The 20,651-nt window shown below is 35.5% G+C and overlaps 1 protein-coding gene and 1 long non-coding RNA gene across 12 annotated transcripts in view; one reads left to right on the forward strand and one right to left on the reverse strand.

Annotated features, from left to right (window-relative positions):
• The window catches only part of Lrrc28 (leucine rich repeat containing 28), a 132,106-nt gene that overhangs the window by 90,796 nt on the left and 20,659 nt on the right, over positions 1-20,651 (forward strand). For all 11 annotated transcript variants that reach the window (XM_078051248.1, XM_078051246.1, XM_040274397.2 and 8 more), the window contains one exon: positions 9,962-10,064. In XM_078051248.1, coding sequence (XP_077907374.1) covers positions 9,962-10,064 — 103 coding nt within the window. The remainder of the gene's footprint in view (positions 1-9,961; positions 10,065-20,651) is intronic.
• Positions 591-20,634, reverse strand: LOC144378027 (uncharacterized). Its single transcript, XR_013439482.1, has 3 exons — positions 20,502-20,634; positions 8,183-8,305; positions 591-934 (listed from the first exon to the last, which is right to left on the reverse strand). It is a non-coding gene; the product is annotated as an uncharacterized LOC144378027 (long non-coding RNA).

A 20,651-nucleotide genomic window follows, 5' to 3' on the forward strand; every position in this document is an offset into this window, starting at 1 on the left:
AGAAATGTGAAGAAAAAGGTGGTTTCCTCTAAGGCTTTTTTTTACCAGATGCTGCTAGTTTTCCTTACATAATTAATAAGCCCTATTATTCAGGAATGTTTACAACTTGTTTAATGTTGAATAATAGAAAGAAGGATTGTTAGGTTCCCCATGCACAAGTTGGATATGGAGCCTATAGGGAGTGCTGTGTCAACTCAAGGCTAGTAACTTATATAGTTTTAAAAAAACAGAAGTGCACAGTTATCCAGTAGAATTGGCTTGGGAGGATTAAATGAACTCTAGATATGGCAAAAGGGAAAAGGGGAGGGAGGGAGCATAGGAGTAGGAAAGATGGTGGAATGCGATGGTCATCATTACCCTAAGTACACGTAAGAAGAAATGAAGGATATGACTCTACTTTATGTACAACCAAAGAGATGAAAAAGTGTGCTCTATATGTGTAATATGAATTGTAATACATTCTGTGGTCATATATTAAAATCAAAATTTAAAAATTAATTAATTAAAGAGAAAACACATAAGCAACAGTAAAAATAAAAACATCAATACAATTAAAAAAAAAACAGTGAATGAACTCTTAACCAAGAAAATTTGGTGGCAACACTGAGATTTATAGAATAGCCTGTGCATAAACAACCGCATAGTAAGCCCAAAAGTTAGTAAAGAGTGCTAATGAGAAATGATCTGGCTTTCCAAAGCAATCACACAGTTGTCCTTCAGAGATGCTAGTAGTGCACAGTTTCATTTCTTAGGAAGAGCTATTCTGTGTTCCAAAGACTTGTGCAACAAATGGAGTGACAGCTCCTTTACTGCTTGCTGCATTGTACACTGTTGCATTGATGAGGGTGCAATACCACGCCTTTTTCTCAGACTAGGTGAACACTGTTTTTGAAAACAGGGGTAGTGGTTGTTTTCCTTCATAGGAATTGGGTACCTGTGTGGAAAAAAACACATTATAGCAAGTTAGTGATGCAGTTTTAGAAACTAGTTCCCAGGCATTTTCAAAACACTGGTGAAATTCCTTCTTTTATTGTAAATGAGATATAGAAGGTACCAATATGTTAACTCTACTTACTTTTTCTATTGCTTCTTGTTCCCTCCTTAGAAAGTCAGCAATTGCTGTTCATAATTTTTTGACTAAACAATTTAAGTCCACATTGTAAAACAACTCATACTTTAGTATTAAAAATAGAAATTAATAATTCCTTTTTAAAAATTTAAATTAATTTAAAAATTTAAATTAATTAATTGACATAAAAATCATACACATATATGGGGTACCGTGTGATGTTTCAATACATGTATCAGTTGATTTTTTCTTCATCTCAGATTTAAAATCCAGTGTAAACTGTACTCTCCTGAAATGTGAATGTATTTATCTGCCATTAAGGAACTGCTGCCTGAAGGTCATTGTTTAATGGGACTCATTTGCCAAGTAAATTGAGTCTCAGTACTAACAAGAAACAGAAAAGTGGAAACAGAAAGTCCCAGAAGTTGGAGTTACCCCTGTGATTGAGTAGAAAGTATGATAGCTGCTTCCTAAAGGGGGGCCCAAGCATGTGCCTAAGATAGCATTCTGTAGAAATTGTTGGGCGGGTCTCTAATCAAAGGAGAAACTAATGAAATGAGAAAATGAAAAGAAATATAAATAATGGAAAAGACGAAAAGAAATATTGAAGACAGGGTACAAAAAGTGGGAAGAAATGGGAGAGAAAATTCATCTGTTAATTAAAACCCATATGGATTTTATTTAACTCGAGAATGCAGTGTCTGTAAGAAAATGGATGTTCACTGCTCCTGTCATAAGTATTTGTAACACAATTTTTCTTCTTTATGTGATGATAAAAGTGCCCACCTAGACTAAGTGAGCTTCAAGTGGACAGATATGTATTTTTCTCTAAATTTGGGAGTAGAATTTGGAGGTTGAAAGGGGTTAATAATAAGAAATGAAGCCCCTTTCTTCCAACTATTGATTAAAAACAAAAGTATGGCTGCTCATTCTGAAAAAGACACAGATGTGAATTTTAGAAAAACAAGTAGTATGAAGACTAGAATCATGAGCAGAATGTTTGCCAGCAAAGTTTTTTTTTCTTTTTTTTTTTTTTTTTTTTTTGTTATTTTGGTTCTGGAACTTACATCTTTTTAAATAGTGACAAGGACATGCAGTACTAGCAAAGTCTGGAGATGTTGTCAATTGACTTAAAAGCAAAAATCTGGAATTTCCATCAGTCATCATTCTTAGTAAAATTCTTAAGTTCAAAACAAAACAAAGAAACAGGCCCAATTCCAATTCAAGATGCCACGCAAAGACATTTGCTCTTCACACTGTCTCCCATGGTGCCGCACCATACGCTGCTGTATTAACCAGCTGTGTCATGCTGGACAATCATCAAGAAGTCTCTTTTCCCTGGTATCTTCTCTGAAGAAACTTGGTTTTTCTTGATATTTATGACCTAAATCTGTGAGTCAGAACTGACCCAGGAGTTTTTCTCATCTTTTAAAGAAAGCAGAGAGATACTTTGTTTATCCCTTGTCTCTCCTTCAAGACTGACATCACACCTGAATGCCTTGGGCATGGCACCAATCCTCTTGTTCCCCCCAGCACCTATGTGTCCTGATAGGCAATATCATCACCACTCTAGGAGGAAGTGCCTTGGTTTATAGAGAAACTATGTGTTGAGGAGAACCTCTAATGCATATAATGGTAAGGCAGGCAGCTATACCTTTAAATCACATTTCTACATCTTAATAGCTTTGTGAACTTGGCCATAGAAGGTGTTTTAATTTAAGTCTCAGCAACAGGGTAATATTAACACCTATTTCATAGAACCTTAGTAAGAATTCAATAAGATCCATTTAAAACATGGATCACTCAATAAGTGTGCAATTTACATGAACTATTATTACTTTTTCACCAGGGTGGAGACTGTGTCTTCATTTTCATGCCCCAAGCATCAAGTATGGTGCCTAGCCCATTACTTAACAATCATTTCTTTGTTACTTGAACTGTGCAACAGAAAAAGAAATGCTGAAATGTGATTATTTGTTATAGTTTAGATGTAGTGTCCCCCAAGAGCTCATATGTGAAACAATGCAAGAAGGTTTGGAGGAAAAAGATTGGGTTATAGCCTTAACCTAGTCAGTGGATTAATCCCTAATGGGATTAATTGAGTGGTAACTGGAGGCAGGTGGGGTATGGCTAGGGGAAGTGGTTCATTGGGGGCGTGGCTATGAGGTATATATATTGTATCTGGAGAATGGAGACTCTCTCTCTGCTTCCTGATCACCATGATGTGAGCCACTTCCCTCTGTCACACTCTTCCTCCACAATATTCAGTCTCACATCAAGCCCTGAGGAATGGAGCTGGCCATCTATGCACTGAGACCTCTGAAACCATGAGCCCTCAAACAAACCTTTTCTCCTTTACATTTGTTCTGGTTGGTTCTCTTTTAGTCACAGAGTGAAAAAAAAGCCGACTAAAACACCATTTAAACCAAGAGCATTCCTTCTGTCATTCAAATCTATTACAATCAATTTGTTTTAATTTAACAGCTGTTGATGTTCCATTGTATATGAAGTATCTTACTAAATTATAATTTACTGTGGGTTTTATTTTGTAAAAGTTGAATAGATCAGAAAGATTATGACGTTGTAAAAGATTTAATGAAGTGTGTGTATATTGAGAAGTTACTACTGAAAAAGTTTTTTTTCTGAAAAGGTAGATGAAATGTCCTTGTTATAAAAAGCATCGTGTAGGTAACTTACATTAATTTTAAAATTATTTTGGGATATGCTGTAAATTACTCTGCATTCACCATGAAAAAATTCACATTTATGTTAATTAAAAATATTTTAATAATTATTCATAAATCTCTGGTCTTTTTTTTGAAACCAAGGATTGAACTCAGGGGCACTCAACCACTGAGCCACATCCCCAGCCCTATTTTGTTTTTTATTTAGACACAGGGTCTCATTGAGTTGCTTAGTGCCTCCCTGTTGTGAGGCTGGCTTTGAATTTGTGATCCTCTTGCCTCAACCTCCTGAGCTACTGGGATTATGGACATGTGCCACCAGGCCAGTCTCTGGCTTTTTGAACTGTAGATCATTGGTTAAACATTGATAGAGCATTTCAAATAATCCATTTTAGTTTATTGCTTTGATCTGTGGTCTCAATTGCTCCATCATTTTGTTGAAGAGAATATATCATTTACCTTTTGATAAAATAAATGTTTTAAACTGGTCACTGTGCAGAAAACACAGACCCTATTCTGTTCTGGCCTGTGCTGTCATTCATGCTTGCATTTATAGTATGGTTAAAAGAGCAACAGCCTAAACACACAGGAGCATTTTGTTCCATCTTCAGCCATGTGGGCTGCATATGGCAGAGTCTTGAGGTTGAAAAAAAAAAAAAAGAATTGGAGTATTTGCAGAAATCCTAGCTTTTACTAATTTCTCAATAACAAACTTTGATCTATAAGTCTGGAAGAAAAAAAAAAGGAAATACTTGAGGCACAGTACAGTACTTTAAAAAGTACAGTACTTTAAAAACTTTAAAAACACAGTACAGTACTTTAAAAACATGAAGCAGTTTTTTATGGATTTAGAATCTATGAAGGTGGACAATGTCCTTGCTTTATAAATTTTACATAATGAGCACTTTTGCACAAGAACTTTATTGCATGGTATAATTATTGCAGTTTTGGTGAATTAATATTAACAGAAGGAAAAAAACAAACCTCCTCGTTAGCTAGTAGATAAATGGTCCCTTCCAAAGTTAATTACTGATTGAAGATTTTTCTGTATTAAGAATGTAAGAAATATCTCAAAGCTTTTTCATGCAGCAAATAGTCATATTTCTTCCTCATTATGATTAAAAATATCATTCCATTGCACTTGGGGTATTTGCCAGTGGACTGCTTCCTGGCCAGCTGAGAGCCTGCTCTCCTACGCCTGTAGGAGCATGGCCTTTACAGCCTGGGACATTGCCCAGGGTTTAGGAGTCACAGCCTCACCAGCAGGCTGTGCTGTGTCAGCCAAAACAACAGAGCTTCCTGGCTGTCTTCACAGTCCTGCACTCTTTCATGATGTTCTCTTTAGATTCAGAAGAGGGAGATAAAAGACTAAGATGTATTAAGCACCAGTTATTTTGCAAGGAATCAAGCTTGGCATCATATGCATTGTTTAATCTTCTTAACAAATCTATGAGATAAGTTTTATTATCCCTATAGTACCCCAGAGGAAACAGGCACAGAGCATTTTATTTCTTTTGGAGTCAGGAAGCAGTTAGTGGAAAGCCAGAATTCAGACTTAGTTCTGACTCCAAAGCCATTACATCATATCATTTCAGCATTGTCTCTTTTCACTCTGTATCAGATTGTACTGTTTAGAATGTTTAAGTGTCTGTATTACTCATGTCCACATGGCATTATTCTGGCTAATATATAATAGTTTTGAATATAGCTATACTAGTTTTGATTCTGCTGTAACATAAAATAGTTCATGCCATTATGGATGTATAAAAAAATTTTGTTCTTCAAACAAGGTGGTCAGAAGGTGCACACTGAATTTTCTGAAATGTTGAAAACCTAACATAAAGTGTAAACCAAAGAGTGTTTTTAATCATTAATTATTCATTTTTTCCTATAAAACTAGGAGAGGAAAAACTAAAATATGTAAGAAGTAGCAGGTGTCAGCATTTATTTAACTTTGTGGTGTGATCTTTGCATGTCACCTCGTTTAACTTGCACAAACTCTTTTGTGTATATTAGAGAAGAGAGGTGCTTTCTCTGCCTTGTCCCATTTTGTGTCCTTGACTTAAGGGGATGAATCACTGTCTCTAGAGGCTATAGCCTCCAACTCTTTTCTGTGCAATTAAACTATATAACAGTGTTAGTACCATTTGCTGCATGCCAAAAAGAATTCTCTCTTAATTGGCCTTCTACTGTAGGCCACACTTCTAAATGTGTCACTTACTAATGATAATGAGAATAATAACTGCCATATATTGGAGAAGGCTATATGGCAAGAATTCTGCTTGATAGTTTATCAATTTTGTTGGTCATTTCTACTAAAACTTACTAAAACTTAATCCCTGTTACACAGATGAGAAACTCATGCTATTTATCTAGCAAGTAGAAGAATGAGGATGCAAACTCAAGTTTTCTGACTCCAAGCCTTAGCTGGTCTTGTTTCCTTGATGAGTATGCAACACTCCTACTGTGTGCATCCAAGTAAAGACTCTTTCCTTGCTTTCCTTGAGCTTCCTAGAGGCTCTGAAAGGCAAATTTGAGGCCAGAAAGAGTTTGTATTTTATTGATGTAGTTTTCATTTTCTAAAAATATTTCAGTTTTTTATATACAAAGACTGCAAAATTTTATTTGTGCTTAAGGGATTTGTCTGTATATTAAAGAAGTAGTGAAGAAATTTAGAATAGGAATTTTTGTATAATTTAGTGTAGCCTTTTCTATTACAAATGGATTCAGGTATTTATGTTTTTTATCTTCAGGTATTTATATTTTTCCCATCTATGTTTTATAATGTATAGCTTTTTAGAGTACTAAAGTAGCAGTGTACAATATTTTGGTAATTCTATATTTTGATACTTGAAAAACATTCTATATAGTAATTGTTTTCATATTCAGTGATTCTTACAACCTAGTAAAGTTGAGGGACCAAGAAGTTCTGTTATGTCATTTAACATATGTGCAAACTGAGGCTCTGCTCTCTTGACTAGTAAGTAAAAGCATAGACAGATGGGCCCACTTGTTTCCCGTGTGTGCTGATTTTCCAGTGATACACCTTTTTTGGATTAGTATCTCTAGCATGATTAACAACGTAGTTACTTTTTTCTGGATTCTGTGTATTTGAATTTTTCTCTTCTAGTCTTAAGAGATTTTCTTTCTTTCTTTTTGGTGTTATAGGGATAAAAGTGGACCAAAATGTTCATAAATAATGCCCAGATAACTGGATTGCCAAATGGAAAAGAAAATTATTAGCCATACATTTCATATCATATATAAGAATAGATTCCCAAAAAAAAAAAGATTCCAAATGGACTAGGATTTAAGTGGAGAGAGAGAGAGAGAGAGAGAGAGAGAGAGAGAGAGAGAGAGAGAGAGAGAATTAAGAATTACTCAAGCACTAGAATAAAACATGAGTGAATTTTGTTTTAACCTTGGCTGTTATAGGAAGAGACTTTCTAACCATGCCTCAAAACCTAAAAGCAATGATAAAAGATTGGTAAATTTCACTGCATAAAGAGTTTTAAAACTTTTTGCATGACAAACAAGTCACCAACAAAATCAAATGACAACTGACAAACCATGAGAAAATATTTGTAACTTATACCACAGACATAGGACTATTATCTCAAAAAATAAGAGACAAAAACACCCAAAACCTGATAGAAAGATTGGGAAAAGACTTGACAAAACAATTAACAAAGGTAAAAAAAAATTGCCCTTCAGATGTATGTTTTTTTTTTTAATGTTCACTTGCTCTTAATTAGAAAAATGCACACTAAAACAATGATGAGAGTCTATTTTTTTATCTATCTAAATAGGGATGCAGATATCTCATATGTTGCTGGTAGGGATGCAAATTGGGATATTTCTTTTCAAGGAAGGATTTTGAAACATTCTTATTTCCTAAATCTTAAGAGATCCTTGAAGTGATAGCACCACAGTAGTAATGAACACATTGTACACCCTCAGATTGTACTTTCTAAACACCATTTTCCTACAAAAGGAATTAGGGGTCCTTAAAGAAGTGATTAATTTTAAGGATTTAGCAGAGAATATATAAGCCTACAACAAGCCAGAAAGTCTGGGTATGATCAAAAATGGATGAGAAATTGTTGAAAAAAACTTCAGAGCCAATCTGAAGTTGCTCATAATTGCCAAAACAGAAACATTTTGACCAAGAAGTTAAATGATAATAGAATTGAGGTTTTGCCCATTACAATAAAATAAATATTCATGAATTCATACTAATGTAAAAGTCAAATAAACAAATGAGAAAGAAGGGATGCTTCCTACTTACAAAAGAATTCCAGTTAATACATGTAGCCAGAAAAGGGGTGATAGAAAATGACCATTAAATAAATACCACAAAATATTGCTGACAAGATCCATGGTTGCCAAAAGTATTGGGAAAGTTTTTGAGAAAGAATGGAATATTTACATGGACTCAGTCAGGGCTGGAGTCATGCAAAGACTTGACCTGGAGCTTGTAGGAGCTGCTTCCAGATGCTCACTCATATGTCTGTTGTTGGAGGCTTCATTTCCTCTCAGGCTGCTGGAGTGCCTTCATGACATGGAAATTGTTTTCCAGAATAAGTGGAAAACAGAGCAAGGAAAGAAAGGATAATATTAGGCTCTGAAATCACACCCATCATTTCTGCCTGATTCTGTTAGATCTTGTAATACTACACACTGGGAAAGGACATCTCTAGCCTGTTGCTTAGGAATTCCTTTTCCCAAAGAGTTGCCACTTTCCTTTTGTTGCTTGTTGCTGGTGCTTCCAGTCTTGGTTCCTTTTTGTAAGGGATGCAGTGCACGTCCTGGGCAGACGTATTGTAATAGAATCGGCTATAGAAAGGAGGGGATGAGATTGATCTTTCCCAGCCCGACCCTCAGCTCTTCCTTAACTCAGCCTTTTATTACCCTCCTCCCACTCTGTGTAGTAAATTGTTCAGGACCATTTCTGAGCCACAAGACTTTAGACAAACCTTTCTAATAGCAATGATCATATTGTATCCTAGTGATCATGTTTAATGTCTTTCTTTCTTTTACTAATGTGGCATTTGTTCTATATTCCCAAGGCCAACCATAGTGACTAAAGGATCCTTAATGGTAAATGGATTATCTTTTGAAATATAAATAAATCTAAGAACCTCATTTAATTTTGGGACCTTTGTCTTTCCTAAACTTTGGAAAGCAAGGAGGAAGAGATCTCCTTCAGCCTATTTCCTGTTTTCCCAAGCAGCCCTGCTACCTTTGGGAAATTTGAGTTCTGCCTCTTTCTAAGCACATCTGTTTCTATCTAGGGGCTTCTCATTCTAGGTACATTACCATAATTATTCAGTGACCCCTGTTAAAGCACAATAAAGTAGGTTTCATGCAGGACCATTAAAATGAGTACAGGGACATTGCAATGGGGTCTTGCAGTAGGGGAGAAAGATGGAGCTAACTCAGAATTGCACAGGCAAGTGGGAATTTAGAACCAAAGATCAGGTTGGGGGTCAGTGGATTGAAAACTAATAAGAATGTCAAAAGTGTCTGGCTTAACCCACCTAACAAGATGCTTGGTAAAAGCAGACCAGGGTGATCAGACATCACCTGGAAAATAGTGAAGAATGATGAATTGGATCAGATATTGAGGGTGATCAGATATTGGATAGTGCAGTCTAGGGTGGTTCTTGCTAAATGGACTAAGAAAAGTTCTTTGTTAAAATTGGATTTTATAAGGAAGTGCACAGATAGACCTACCAGAATGTTCAAGGACTTGACTAAAGCCTGACTAAGCAAAGAATTTTTGACAAGGAGCAGAAGCAGATTTGTTTAGGCTGACCCATAAACTTACTTCTATAACATTTTCTACAGAAGAAAATGAAAATAAATGACCCACCACAAACTTATTTTTAAATTGAAATTGTCTATAAAATGTCACTGAAGTTTTACATGGGAAAGGAATTTACTTATAATCTAGTCCTAGTGATTTCATTCACAGTTTAAGAAATCAAAGGCTAAATTGGTTAAGTAATTTTTCTATACCCATGTTTTCTGATGTGTACTCTAATATCACAGATAGCATAACTTGGCACTATGAGCTTGAAATCTACATTTTTTTCTTCCAGAAGAGAAATTGTTGAATATTTCTAATATTACATATTAAATTATATATTTCATATAATAATGATGTATATTTAAAGGAATTATAATTCTTTCCTGTTTAATTCAGATTTAGGTCGATCTCGAGAACTGCAATACGTATATGTGGATAACAACATTCACCTGAAGGGCTTGCCATCTTACCTGTACAATAAAGTCATCGGGTGCAGTGGGTAAGGCTGACTTCACATTTTGGACTTAAAAAGAGATGAATTAATTTTATTAATTCTGTTTAGTTTTCTTTATCCTTCATATACTAAATCAAATATCCTTATATATTAGGTAAGCAGTTTAGAATATGATATGTTGGATTCAATTAATAAGCTGTTATGTTCAATAAGTAAGTGAAAAATGAATCTACACTTGCTTTTTTTGCTATGAAAATAAGCAGTTTTGTTTTTTCTACCTTCATTAAGATTCAGTTGGCAAATGAAATTGCATATATTTAAGTGTGTGACATAATTTGATACACATATACATTGCCACATGTGCCATTATAAACTCAGACCCAGCAAGTGGAGGAATCAGCATTGAGTTAAAAAATTTTTCTCTCTGAACTCCATTGTAATGGCAATTTTACTGTAGTGACAACCCTAGCATTTAGGATATTACCAATTAGAAATATTTAGAATTCAATATTTGAAATAGTCCTTCAATACAAAGCATGATTCTAGAAACCAGAACAGGTGTTTAATTTCTTGGGAAATGATAGTCTTTTATATTCAGGGCAGCAATAATCTTTTCGTTTCTGTAAGGATTTGAAGAGGGCTTCAGCTACTCCTTCTGCGGCAGTGGGACAGAACCACCTTAAAGTGCTTTCCAGGGTGGTCTAGGATCCAGAGAACCACTCCACTGCCAGAACCCACTTAGTGCTGGTCTTACTTTCCCCACTCAGTGGCAAAGGAACACCTCTGAGACTTGACTTAACTTAACCAGCATGTTTGACTCTTCCCTTCTAATCCCCAACATTCAGCATAACCTAGCTTATACATCATGTAGTTCTGGCAAGGAAAGGGATGACAATAAGCATATACATAGGGGACAGCCATTCCCTGTTGAACTGACTCCAGGGAATAATAGTGAACCAGGATTGCTCCAGAGAAAGCAATGTCAGGAGAAGTGCTCTTCCCATAGGAAAAGTTATATATTTTTTATCTTGGGAAAGCTCTAGATGAGTTCAGTGCCTATATAGGCTGATGAAATCCAAGCTGAGAGATTTATTCTAGAACCTTCTGCGAGGCAAAACTGGTGTAGTTTTGGGTCAGTGTTTTTTCTACATCTGATTTTGTCATAGTTACGATACTACACAGTCATTAAACCCAGTGAGTTCTTAAAGATTTTTACTATAATTCTTCCAGGTGGTGAGCAAAGTGTCCTCCATCATCATGGTGCATAGAATGATGCAAGCACACACCAAAGCTCATGGCCCTTTTTCCCATACCGAAATCTTTAGAGACTGAGCCGAAATGTGATTTAAGTCTCTACCGTAATTAAGGAATAGCTTTTGTTTAAGGTGAAGATTGCCTTCTACTTTGATGTTTACTAATAGATATCACTGACTACCAGAAAATTATGTTTGTGCTGAAAAGACTGAGTTTCTCATCTTTGATTTGGTATATGGAGCACTGGTAGTGAATTTTAGGAGAGTTCCAAATCTTTAAGGAGACAAATAGTAGGGGAAAATCAAGTATTAATTAATTTTTATTAAGAGCTTATCTTGTTAACAGTAATAAAAATAAAATTATGAATAGGATAGTGTGAAACAACCAAATTTCTAATATTAGTAGTATTAGGATATATACAGACTCACTTCCAAATGGATTGTTATTCAAAAGATATTTGTAGTCTGTTAGCTTAATGCAGTACGCAGAATGCATTTTTCAGTTTTGGTTGTTACATTCTTAAGCAGGTTCACTAAAAGTTCATTTAACCTATTTTGCAATGAAATAATGATACAATATTTTTTTATTATTGTTGGTCGTTCAAAACATTACATCTTTCTTGATATATCATATTTCACAATTTAATTCAAAAGGGTTATGAACTTCCATTTTTACCCCGTATACAGATTGCTGAATCACATCAATTACATCAGTTACATTTCCATTGATTTACACATTGCCATTCTAGTGTCTGATGAATTCTGCTCTCTATCCTATCCTCTGCTATCCCCCCTCCCCTCCCCTCTTCTCTCTCGACCACCTCTACTGTAAAACATTTATTCCACTTGTATTATTCTTCCCTTACCCCTCACTTCCTCTTGTATGTAATTTTGTATAACCCTGAGGATCACCTTCCCTTTCCCTGCAATTTCCCTTCCCTCTCCCTTTCCCTCCCACCTCTCATCCCTATTTAATGTTAATCTTCTTCTCCTGCTCTTCGTCCCTACTCTGTCCTTAGTTACTCCCCTTATATCAAAGAAGTCATTTGGCATTTGTTTTTTAAGGATTGGCTAGCTTCACTTAGCATAATCTGATCTAATGCCATCCATTTCCCTCCAAATTCTATGATTTTGTCGTTTCTTAATGCAGAGTAATACTCCATTGTGTATAAATGCCACATTTTTTTTATCCATTCATCTATTGAAGGGCATCTAGGTTGGTTCCACAATCTTGCTATCGTGAATTGTGCTGCTATGAACATCAATGTAGCAGTGTCCCTGTAGCATGCTCTTATTAGGTCTATGATACAATATTTTTATGACCAAATGTATTCAGAATTTTAGTGGGAACACTGAAGTCTTAACAACAGAATTAAGGATCCCCTTTTTTTCTGTCTTTTCTGTTATATCTTAACAACCAAAGTAAGGGTCCCCTTTTTTTCTCTTTTCTATCTGTTGTATATATGAAAAGAGACTCCCACATTCCAAGTCGAAGTGGTAGTGCTTAATAAGCTTTGGGAAACAATAGAGCAAGACTGTGAGGGAAGCATACTATAAAGGGCACAAATATTTGAGGCCTACAAAATGCACTTCTTGAAGTCCGAAGAAAGTTCATTTGTTCATTCAGTGAGCATTTGTAGAGCAGTTTCTCTATTGGTCATTGTGGTAGATAATGGCCATGCAGTAGTGAGCAAAATAGTGTATTACCTGCCCTCCTGGACATTACCATCTAGCTACAGAGCCAAATGAATAATAAATAATTAAAGAAACTTGGTACTAGATGATATTTAAGCTGAGACCTAAAGGGACAGCTTGAGTGTAAGAAAATTGGGACAACAGTGCTAGATGAACACAGCTTTGAGTCTGTGGGAAAAGAAAGCCTGATATGTGAATGAATACACGCTCACAAATATGCATATTCTATTAACAAAGTATACATAAAGATTTTTATGATTATGTATGTGCATTATATATTAAATCATATCTCAGAGAATAGAGAATGGCGTTTAAAATGTTTTAGTGGTCATAAAAATAGCAACTAACCAATGATGCAGTTTCAAGAAGTCTCATAAAACTATATTTGGTATTATGGAATTATGAACAAAGTTAGCTCCTCCTTATGTCTATTTGCTAGATTATTATTGAGCCCTAACTAGCAAATCAACACCACACTAGGAGTTATAGGAAAGGCAAAGATAATTTAGATGTTTACCCTGACAAAAATAATTATAATACAAATAATAAATATCTTGAGAGAGGTAGAGCAATAGAAGTTTTGAGCATGGAACTGGTATTTGTGACTTAGCCTCAAAACCATCCATCATCAATTGTATCACATCCTGTGATTACACAGGTCCACTGTCTTCATGGTGGGAGGGGAGGCAGGGAGCACCATCAGGAGCCCATATAGAGAGTGGTTTTCACAGCTTCATTGCATCTGTGCTTTATGATTTTTATTTTCTCTGGGATTACTATAGGAGTAAATGTCTTCAGGTCTTCTACTTTGTACCCAGAAAGAGAAATCCATCCCTTGTTAGAATTTTAGAGAGTGGTAATTGGCACATTTGTGTACTCAGGGGAACTTAAAGTGATCCTATACAATGATCCTATTTTGCCAGTTATCTCTTTGTATGAGAAAAAGAAAAATTAAGCTCCTTCTTTGCCTTTCCTTGTGTAAATGATCAATTATAATGGTTGGGAGCAATTTGACCTTCTAAAGACTTGTTAATATAACCACTCAAGGTAATAGAATTATTTGAATATGAATTATGTACTCTGAGCTAAACCAATAGATTTAAAATGTCTGTTAGAGCTGAGGACAGTGGCGCACACTTGTAATCCCAGCAACCTGAGAGGCTGAGGCAGGAGGATCACAAGTTCAAGGCCAATTTTGGTAACTTAGCATATCCTGTCTCAAAATAAAAAGGGCTGGGGATGTAACCCAGTGGTAAATCACCCTGAGGCTCATTCCCCAGGACGACAACAACAATAACAACAAAATAATGCCTTTTAGATCATAGTCCATTTTTCTGTGGGAGCTGCCTGCACTCCAGAAACCATCAATATTAGATATCTGAACCACAGGCCCTAGCTGCATATGACAGAAGAAGAGTGTGATTTGAGCTGCCACTCAAGAGACAGAGTCTGCAGTTTGACTCCCAACAAAATTAATTACTTGCTAAAGCAAAAATATAAGAGTTAGAAGGATATAAAAACCCACTCTACACAGTTTAATTTTCATAATGTTCAGAATACAACCAACCCAAAATTACAGAACACATAAAGAACCAGGAAAAATATGACCCATTATCAAGAGAGATCAGCAGAGAACAACCTGAGATGACCCAAGATGTTGGAAATGAAAGAAAGATTGGAAAGTAACTATTAAAATTTTTTTCAATGAAGTAAAGAAAAATAAGTTTGCAATGAATGAAAGGCCACAAAATAGAAATCATGAAAAAGAAAAGAAAGTTTTAGAGTTGTGAAAATACATTATCTCATGTAAAATACTTACTTGATGGGATTAATAGCAGAATATGTATACATAAACAGGAAAAGTCAGTGAACATGGAAGTAGATCAGTAGAAATTATGCAATCTCAGGAACACAAAGAAAAAACAGACTGGAAACAGAAGTGAATACCAGGTCTGGGACATACTAGACAACTGTATGTATAGTTTTCATTCCAAAAGGAGAATAGGGAGGCAATGAGCCAACAATGTAAAAAATACTTAATAAAATAATGTCTCAAAATGTCCTAAGTTTGGTGAAATACATAAATTTATATTTTCAAGAAGCCCAGAGAACCCTAAGTAGGATAAATACAAACTCATGCCTAGCTAAAGCTGCTGAAAATGAAAATAAAAAGGAAATTTTGAAAGCAACTAGAGAAAAAAATGACACATTACTTATAAAGGACCAAATCAAGATTCTTAACCTCTCATCAGTAAACCTCGGGGTCCAGGAAACAGTGGAAAAACATATCTGAAGTGCTAAAGGAAAAAAAAATAGTCAAAGTGGTATTATGTATCCAGAAAAATATCCAAGAATGAAGGCAAGCCCAGTGCAGTGAGGCATGCCTGTAGTCACAGCAACTTGGGAGATTGAGGTAGGAGAATCAAGTTTAAGGTCAGCCTCAGGAAGCTGGTGAGGTCCTAAAGCAATGTAGTGAGACTCTGTCTGGAAATAAAACACTTTTATTTCCAGGGCTGGGGATTCGGCCAGTTGTAACGCATTTAGTCCCCAGTATAAAAAAAATGGTGGCAAAGCACATGATCAGATAGGACAAAATTTAATCCAAAGAAGCTCTGCTCAATTAAGACTCTTCATTCAGAACAAGTAGCTTAGTTTTTTTATTCCTTCTTCATCTCCATCTCCCCCCTTTTTCTCCTACTTTAAATTGGGGAGAAAAAAAAACTGTTCACTGAAAAGGAGGAGGTTAAATCTGTAGCAGTTTCCACACTAATGAGCGTGTGGATCACATAGGTACTTGATTAAGGATAAAAGATAGTTACTTGAGTGCTTTTGGTAAGAGAATTTAAACTGAAAAAGATTTAAAAGTAAAGACTTTCTGTTTGTTTTGTTGGTACAGGGGATTGAACCCAGGGGCACTTACCCACTGAGCCACATCTGCAGCCCTTTTTATGTTTTTCTTTGAAACTGGGTCTCTCTAAGTTGCTTAGGGCCTCACAAAGTTGCTGAGGCTGGCTTTGAGTTTGTGATCCTCCTGCCTCAGGCTCCTGAGCCACTGGGATTACAGGCATTCACTAGCATGCGAGCAAAAGTAAAGACGTTTACATGTTCTTAGGTGGAATTATGAATATGAAAATACATATGAATTAATTTGCTAAATCATACACATGTTTTAGAACATATGTGTGGTAAACTCTCAGTGGCAAGATGACTTCACAGTTCTTTTAGCTTTTGGGGGGCTAAATGTTGAAGACCAGGCAACTCTGAAAATACTGAGTTTAAAAGGAAATTGTTTAATACTTGTTCCAGTTATCTGTATTACTAAACCAAAGGTACTAGCATTTGCACTTTTAATAACTACCTTGAGAGTTTCATGTAGAAATCTTCTTGTAACCACTTAGGCATTTGATCTAAATTAATAAAAGATACCAAGGTTTAATAATTGTAGTTAATAATAATTTTACTTCATTGTGAACTGAAGCATATCATGGGCTTTCATTCCTTCTTGTTGACAATTCGCTGCATTATTACTTATTTTTTAGATGAGTGATGATCACTTTTCAAGATACCTTCCTAGCAGTTTTAACCTTTTGCAATTTTCTTCCATGTACCAGACATTTTAGCTAATTAGAACTCCGTATGTCTCATGCATTTACAAAGCTGAATCCCTGTTCATGTTATTTTCTTTCTCTGAAATATAATAAAAAGAAAAGAAAGCCCAGTTATATACATTGATAAACATTTACTATGTACCAGGCAATGTGCTCATTATTATCTACATTATTTCACAAAATCCTCCTTGTGTTATTATCCTCATTTTAGAAATGAAGAAACTGAAGTTTGGACAATTAAAGTGTCCAAAGTCAGAAAGCGAAGTGGTAATAGCATTGTTTGCTTCCTTGTTCGCACTCTTAACCTCTATACTAGGTGCTCTGCTTCCTTCCTCTCCTTTATCTAGAATCATGACTGTCTGTATGCTTGAGCTCTTCTGCTGACTCCTGTGAGCAGATAGCATGTACACTTAGTCTCCCCAACAGCAGTGGAGAGAGGCTGGCCATGGAACAGCTGACCTGTGAATGCCAACTCCTGCGCACACTTCCCTCTCAGCCTTCTTTCTGCCTAGCTGCAGCTCACGCTCCAGTGTGAAGCACAGAAGGCATTTAATAAATGGAGCTTAAAAATAATTAGCTCCTTCTCTCCAGTGTTAAAGAGTAGGAACTTCTGCTAAAAGAATTATTGAAGGGAAATTAAACTTTATATAAAATAAGGATACACTTGTTAATGTGAGTTTTTTTGGTTGTTTAATCAGCATCTGTCTTTTTAATTATTGGAGACAATGAAAGCATTAGGAAGAATGGGGTGGAGGGGTTATGGCTCAATGGTAGAGAACTTGCCTGGTATGCATGAGGCCCTGGATTTGATTCAATTCCTGGTGCTGAAGGGGGAAAAAAAGGAAAAAGGAAGAATCTGTCTTTCCATTTTCTACAACTCTATTTGTTATTCTATCTTGTTCAATTCTCTGGGCATCATCCACATAGAATGTATCCACAGCTGGGTTCAGAAGTAGCAGCTGGTAAGGCACTGACAGTAGGAAATAAATATTCATGAAGGACTTACTTTTTATACTACATTTTCATTGTTTTATGATTTTTTTTCAGGGTTCTCATACTACAGCCTGGCTACAAAGTTTGGAAACATATCATTTCACCATGTCTGTTAGGGTTTAGCGCTCACAGTGATGGGGGCTGGCAAGTATAAAATATGCAGGACAGGCCATCAGGCAGTCTACCCAGGGAAGGGTTGATGCCTCAGATTAAGTCAAAAGGCAATCCAGAGAGAGAATTTTCTTTGGAAAACCTTACTCTTTATTCTTAGGAACTTCAACTGATTGGATGAGACCCACTCTCATCATGGAGGGTGTCTGTTACTCTCACTGTCTACTGATTTAAATGTTGATCTCATCTTTAAAATACCTTCATAGAGAAATCTAGACTGATATTTGACAAAATGGCTGGGCACCATGCCCTTCCAAGTTGATAAAAAATGTCAGATATCTGCCAAAATTCCATTTGACACTATTTGACAAATAACTCCTATTTTCCTAAATAATCATTTCTTTAAATGACCATCCTATTGTGTGACCACATACAGATCATTGTAGTACTTAATTCTCCAACATATCTCCTGGCCTCAAGACATAAGAACCCAAAGAGTTCCCCAAAAGTTTGCAACTTTAAGTTGCCCAGGTTGCCCTCATACTTTAGATTCTCTTACCTCAGCCTCATGGATCAGTGGGATACAGGCATGTGCCATTGCACCTGACTGAAAGGTTATAACTTTGTAAGTGACTGTCTTTTCACATTCTAAATTCTAGAGGGAATTGCTGCTTTTTTGCTCTTTGTTACTTTAAGTGTGTGTGTGTGTGTGTGTGTGTGTGTGTGTGTGTGTGTGTGTGTATTTGGGGAGGGGGAGGCAGGGGAAGGGCCTGAGGATTAAACCCAGGGCCTGGGGCATGCTAAGCAAGGGCTCTACCATACTAAGCCCCTGCTTTTATTAATTCTGTACTCCTCTCAATAGTTAACAATCTGGCTGACAAATTTTACAGTTTTCCCTGTTCAAATTACTGATGAGATCTCCTGGATGGGCCTGCCAATACAATGACAGTTTGTTCTTGCTGGCAATTAATCCAATTTCTCAGACTGAGGTGATTTGAAGTTAGGCTTCAGTCCCTAAGACAGCCTCTGCTTTCTATTTCTACTTACTCTAAGGGAAATAAATGCTACAGTCATTCCTAATTAAAAAAAAATCAACTAGGGATGGAAGGGGATTTCCTCATTAGATAAAATATATCTACAAAAATCCAGTAGTTAATATTATACTTAATGTTGAAAACCCTGACTTACCCAAATGAACATTTAAATTGACATTCTACTCCTGAATACTAAGAAGGTTTTAAGAATCTCTGGATAAAATGCTTGTAAAGTTTAAATAGAATGATAAACAAATGAGAATTGCAAGAAAAATATTTAACAAGAAATAGGGCAGACATGAGATAATGCAATCTTCTATAAAAATTATTATAATCAAAACAATGTAGAATTGACATAGGATTAAACAAATGCATCATTGGAACAGATCAAGAACTCTAAACATTAATTCAAGGGTGTTTGAGATCTTAATGTGGTTTAAAAAAAAAAGCATTTTAATTCAGAGGTAAATTATAATTTTATTTAATAATGCTACCAATATTATTTGTCCATTTGGAAGAAAAAAATTGAGTCCTAATTTATGTCATATAAAAAAATATAACCATCTACATGTAAAAATAATATAGTAAGTATACAAGAAGCAGCTTTAGTATTATATATCTACAATCTTCAAATTAGGGAGCCCTCTTCAGAAAATCATAAAAGTTTGATGCCATGAAGGAAATAAGTGGGTAGATTTGACATCAGGAAAGAATGACTACTGAATGGTTAAAGGCTCCATATGCAGAGTTATAAGACAGAAATATTTTTGGAAATAATATAGCAAAGGATTGTTATGCCAATATGGAAGTTCCTAAGAATTTTTTTTTTAATTCAATAGAAAATAAGGCAAAGGATGTGAAGGCAAAGGACAGTTCACAGAAGAGTAAGTGCAAATGGCCAATAAACAAATCAAAAGTGATTGAACTTAGGAACCAAGATGATGCTTTTCATTAATCACATTGGAAAGAAGTTAAAATGATTGATAATGTCCAATTCTGATGATGATATAGAGAAATGGATACTTTCATATAACTTTTTTGGAAAGATCTCACACATTGAAATTTTTTAGTTTTCATGGCCAGCAATCCCCTTTTGGGGACTTTTATCTTATAATAATGAAAACATACATGCATAAGAATGTTTGTACACATTTATTATAACCTTATTTGTTAGTAGAAAGGAAAACCTTAAAAAGAAGAAGAGGTGAGCCTAGTGAATAAGTTAATAAATAAATTATGGTTCATCCAGTACTATGCAATATTATGTGACTGTTAAAAGTATTTCTCTAAAACTATCTTGATCAACCTAAACAATTATGTAAACAAAAAACCACATTACAGTATTGTGTGATCTCATTTGACAAGGGGGAAAAAAACAGATAGAAAAAGAATATCTAACTCTGTATTCTTGCCTGAGCATAGAGAACACAGTAGAATGATAAACACACTGATAATTGTGGTTACTTTACAGAGGGTCAAGAAATAGAGTTCACTTGTCCTTCATTTTTTATATAAACATAAACTTATTAAAAAGATCATGCATTATTTTTTATAATTTTAGTTTTTAATTCAGATTTTTTGAATAATCTTTTAAAATACACATTCCTGGCTAAAACCAGAGCTCCTAAGATCAAATCAATTTTTAAAAAATGTGAAATAAGAAGTCATGGTATGGAATTTGTCCAACCCACCTCACATGTTTCCTCCTTCTGAACTTTAATGACATTTCTTTTTCAAATAGATCAAACACCCCCAACTATGAATAGTTGTAAAGTATGTAGTACTCACTGTGGGAACTTAGTGAAAAGCCACCAGCGTCTCCCCCACAGGGTTACTCCAGGCCTTCTGCTTATGTTATGCTCTCTTTCAAGGCTCTGACAACTTCCTCATTCCTGTTTGATTCTGTGCTTGAGGTTTTCTTTACCCCTATTTGCCACC

This window comes from Ictidomys tridecemlineatus, chromosome 5 (assembly GCF_052094955.1).
Source record: "Ictidomys tridecemlineatus isolate mIctTri1 chromosome 5, mIctTri1.hap1, whole genome shotgun sequence".
NCBI classification, from domain to species: domain Eukaryota; kingdom Metazoa; phylum Chordata; class Mammalia; order Rodentia; family Sciuridae; genus Ictidomys; species Ictidomys tridecemlineatus.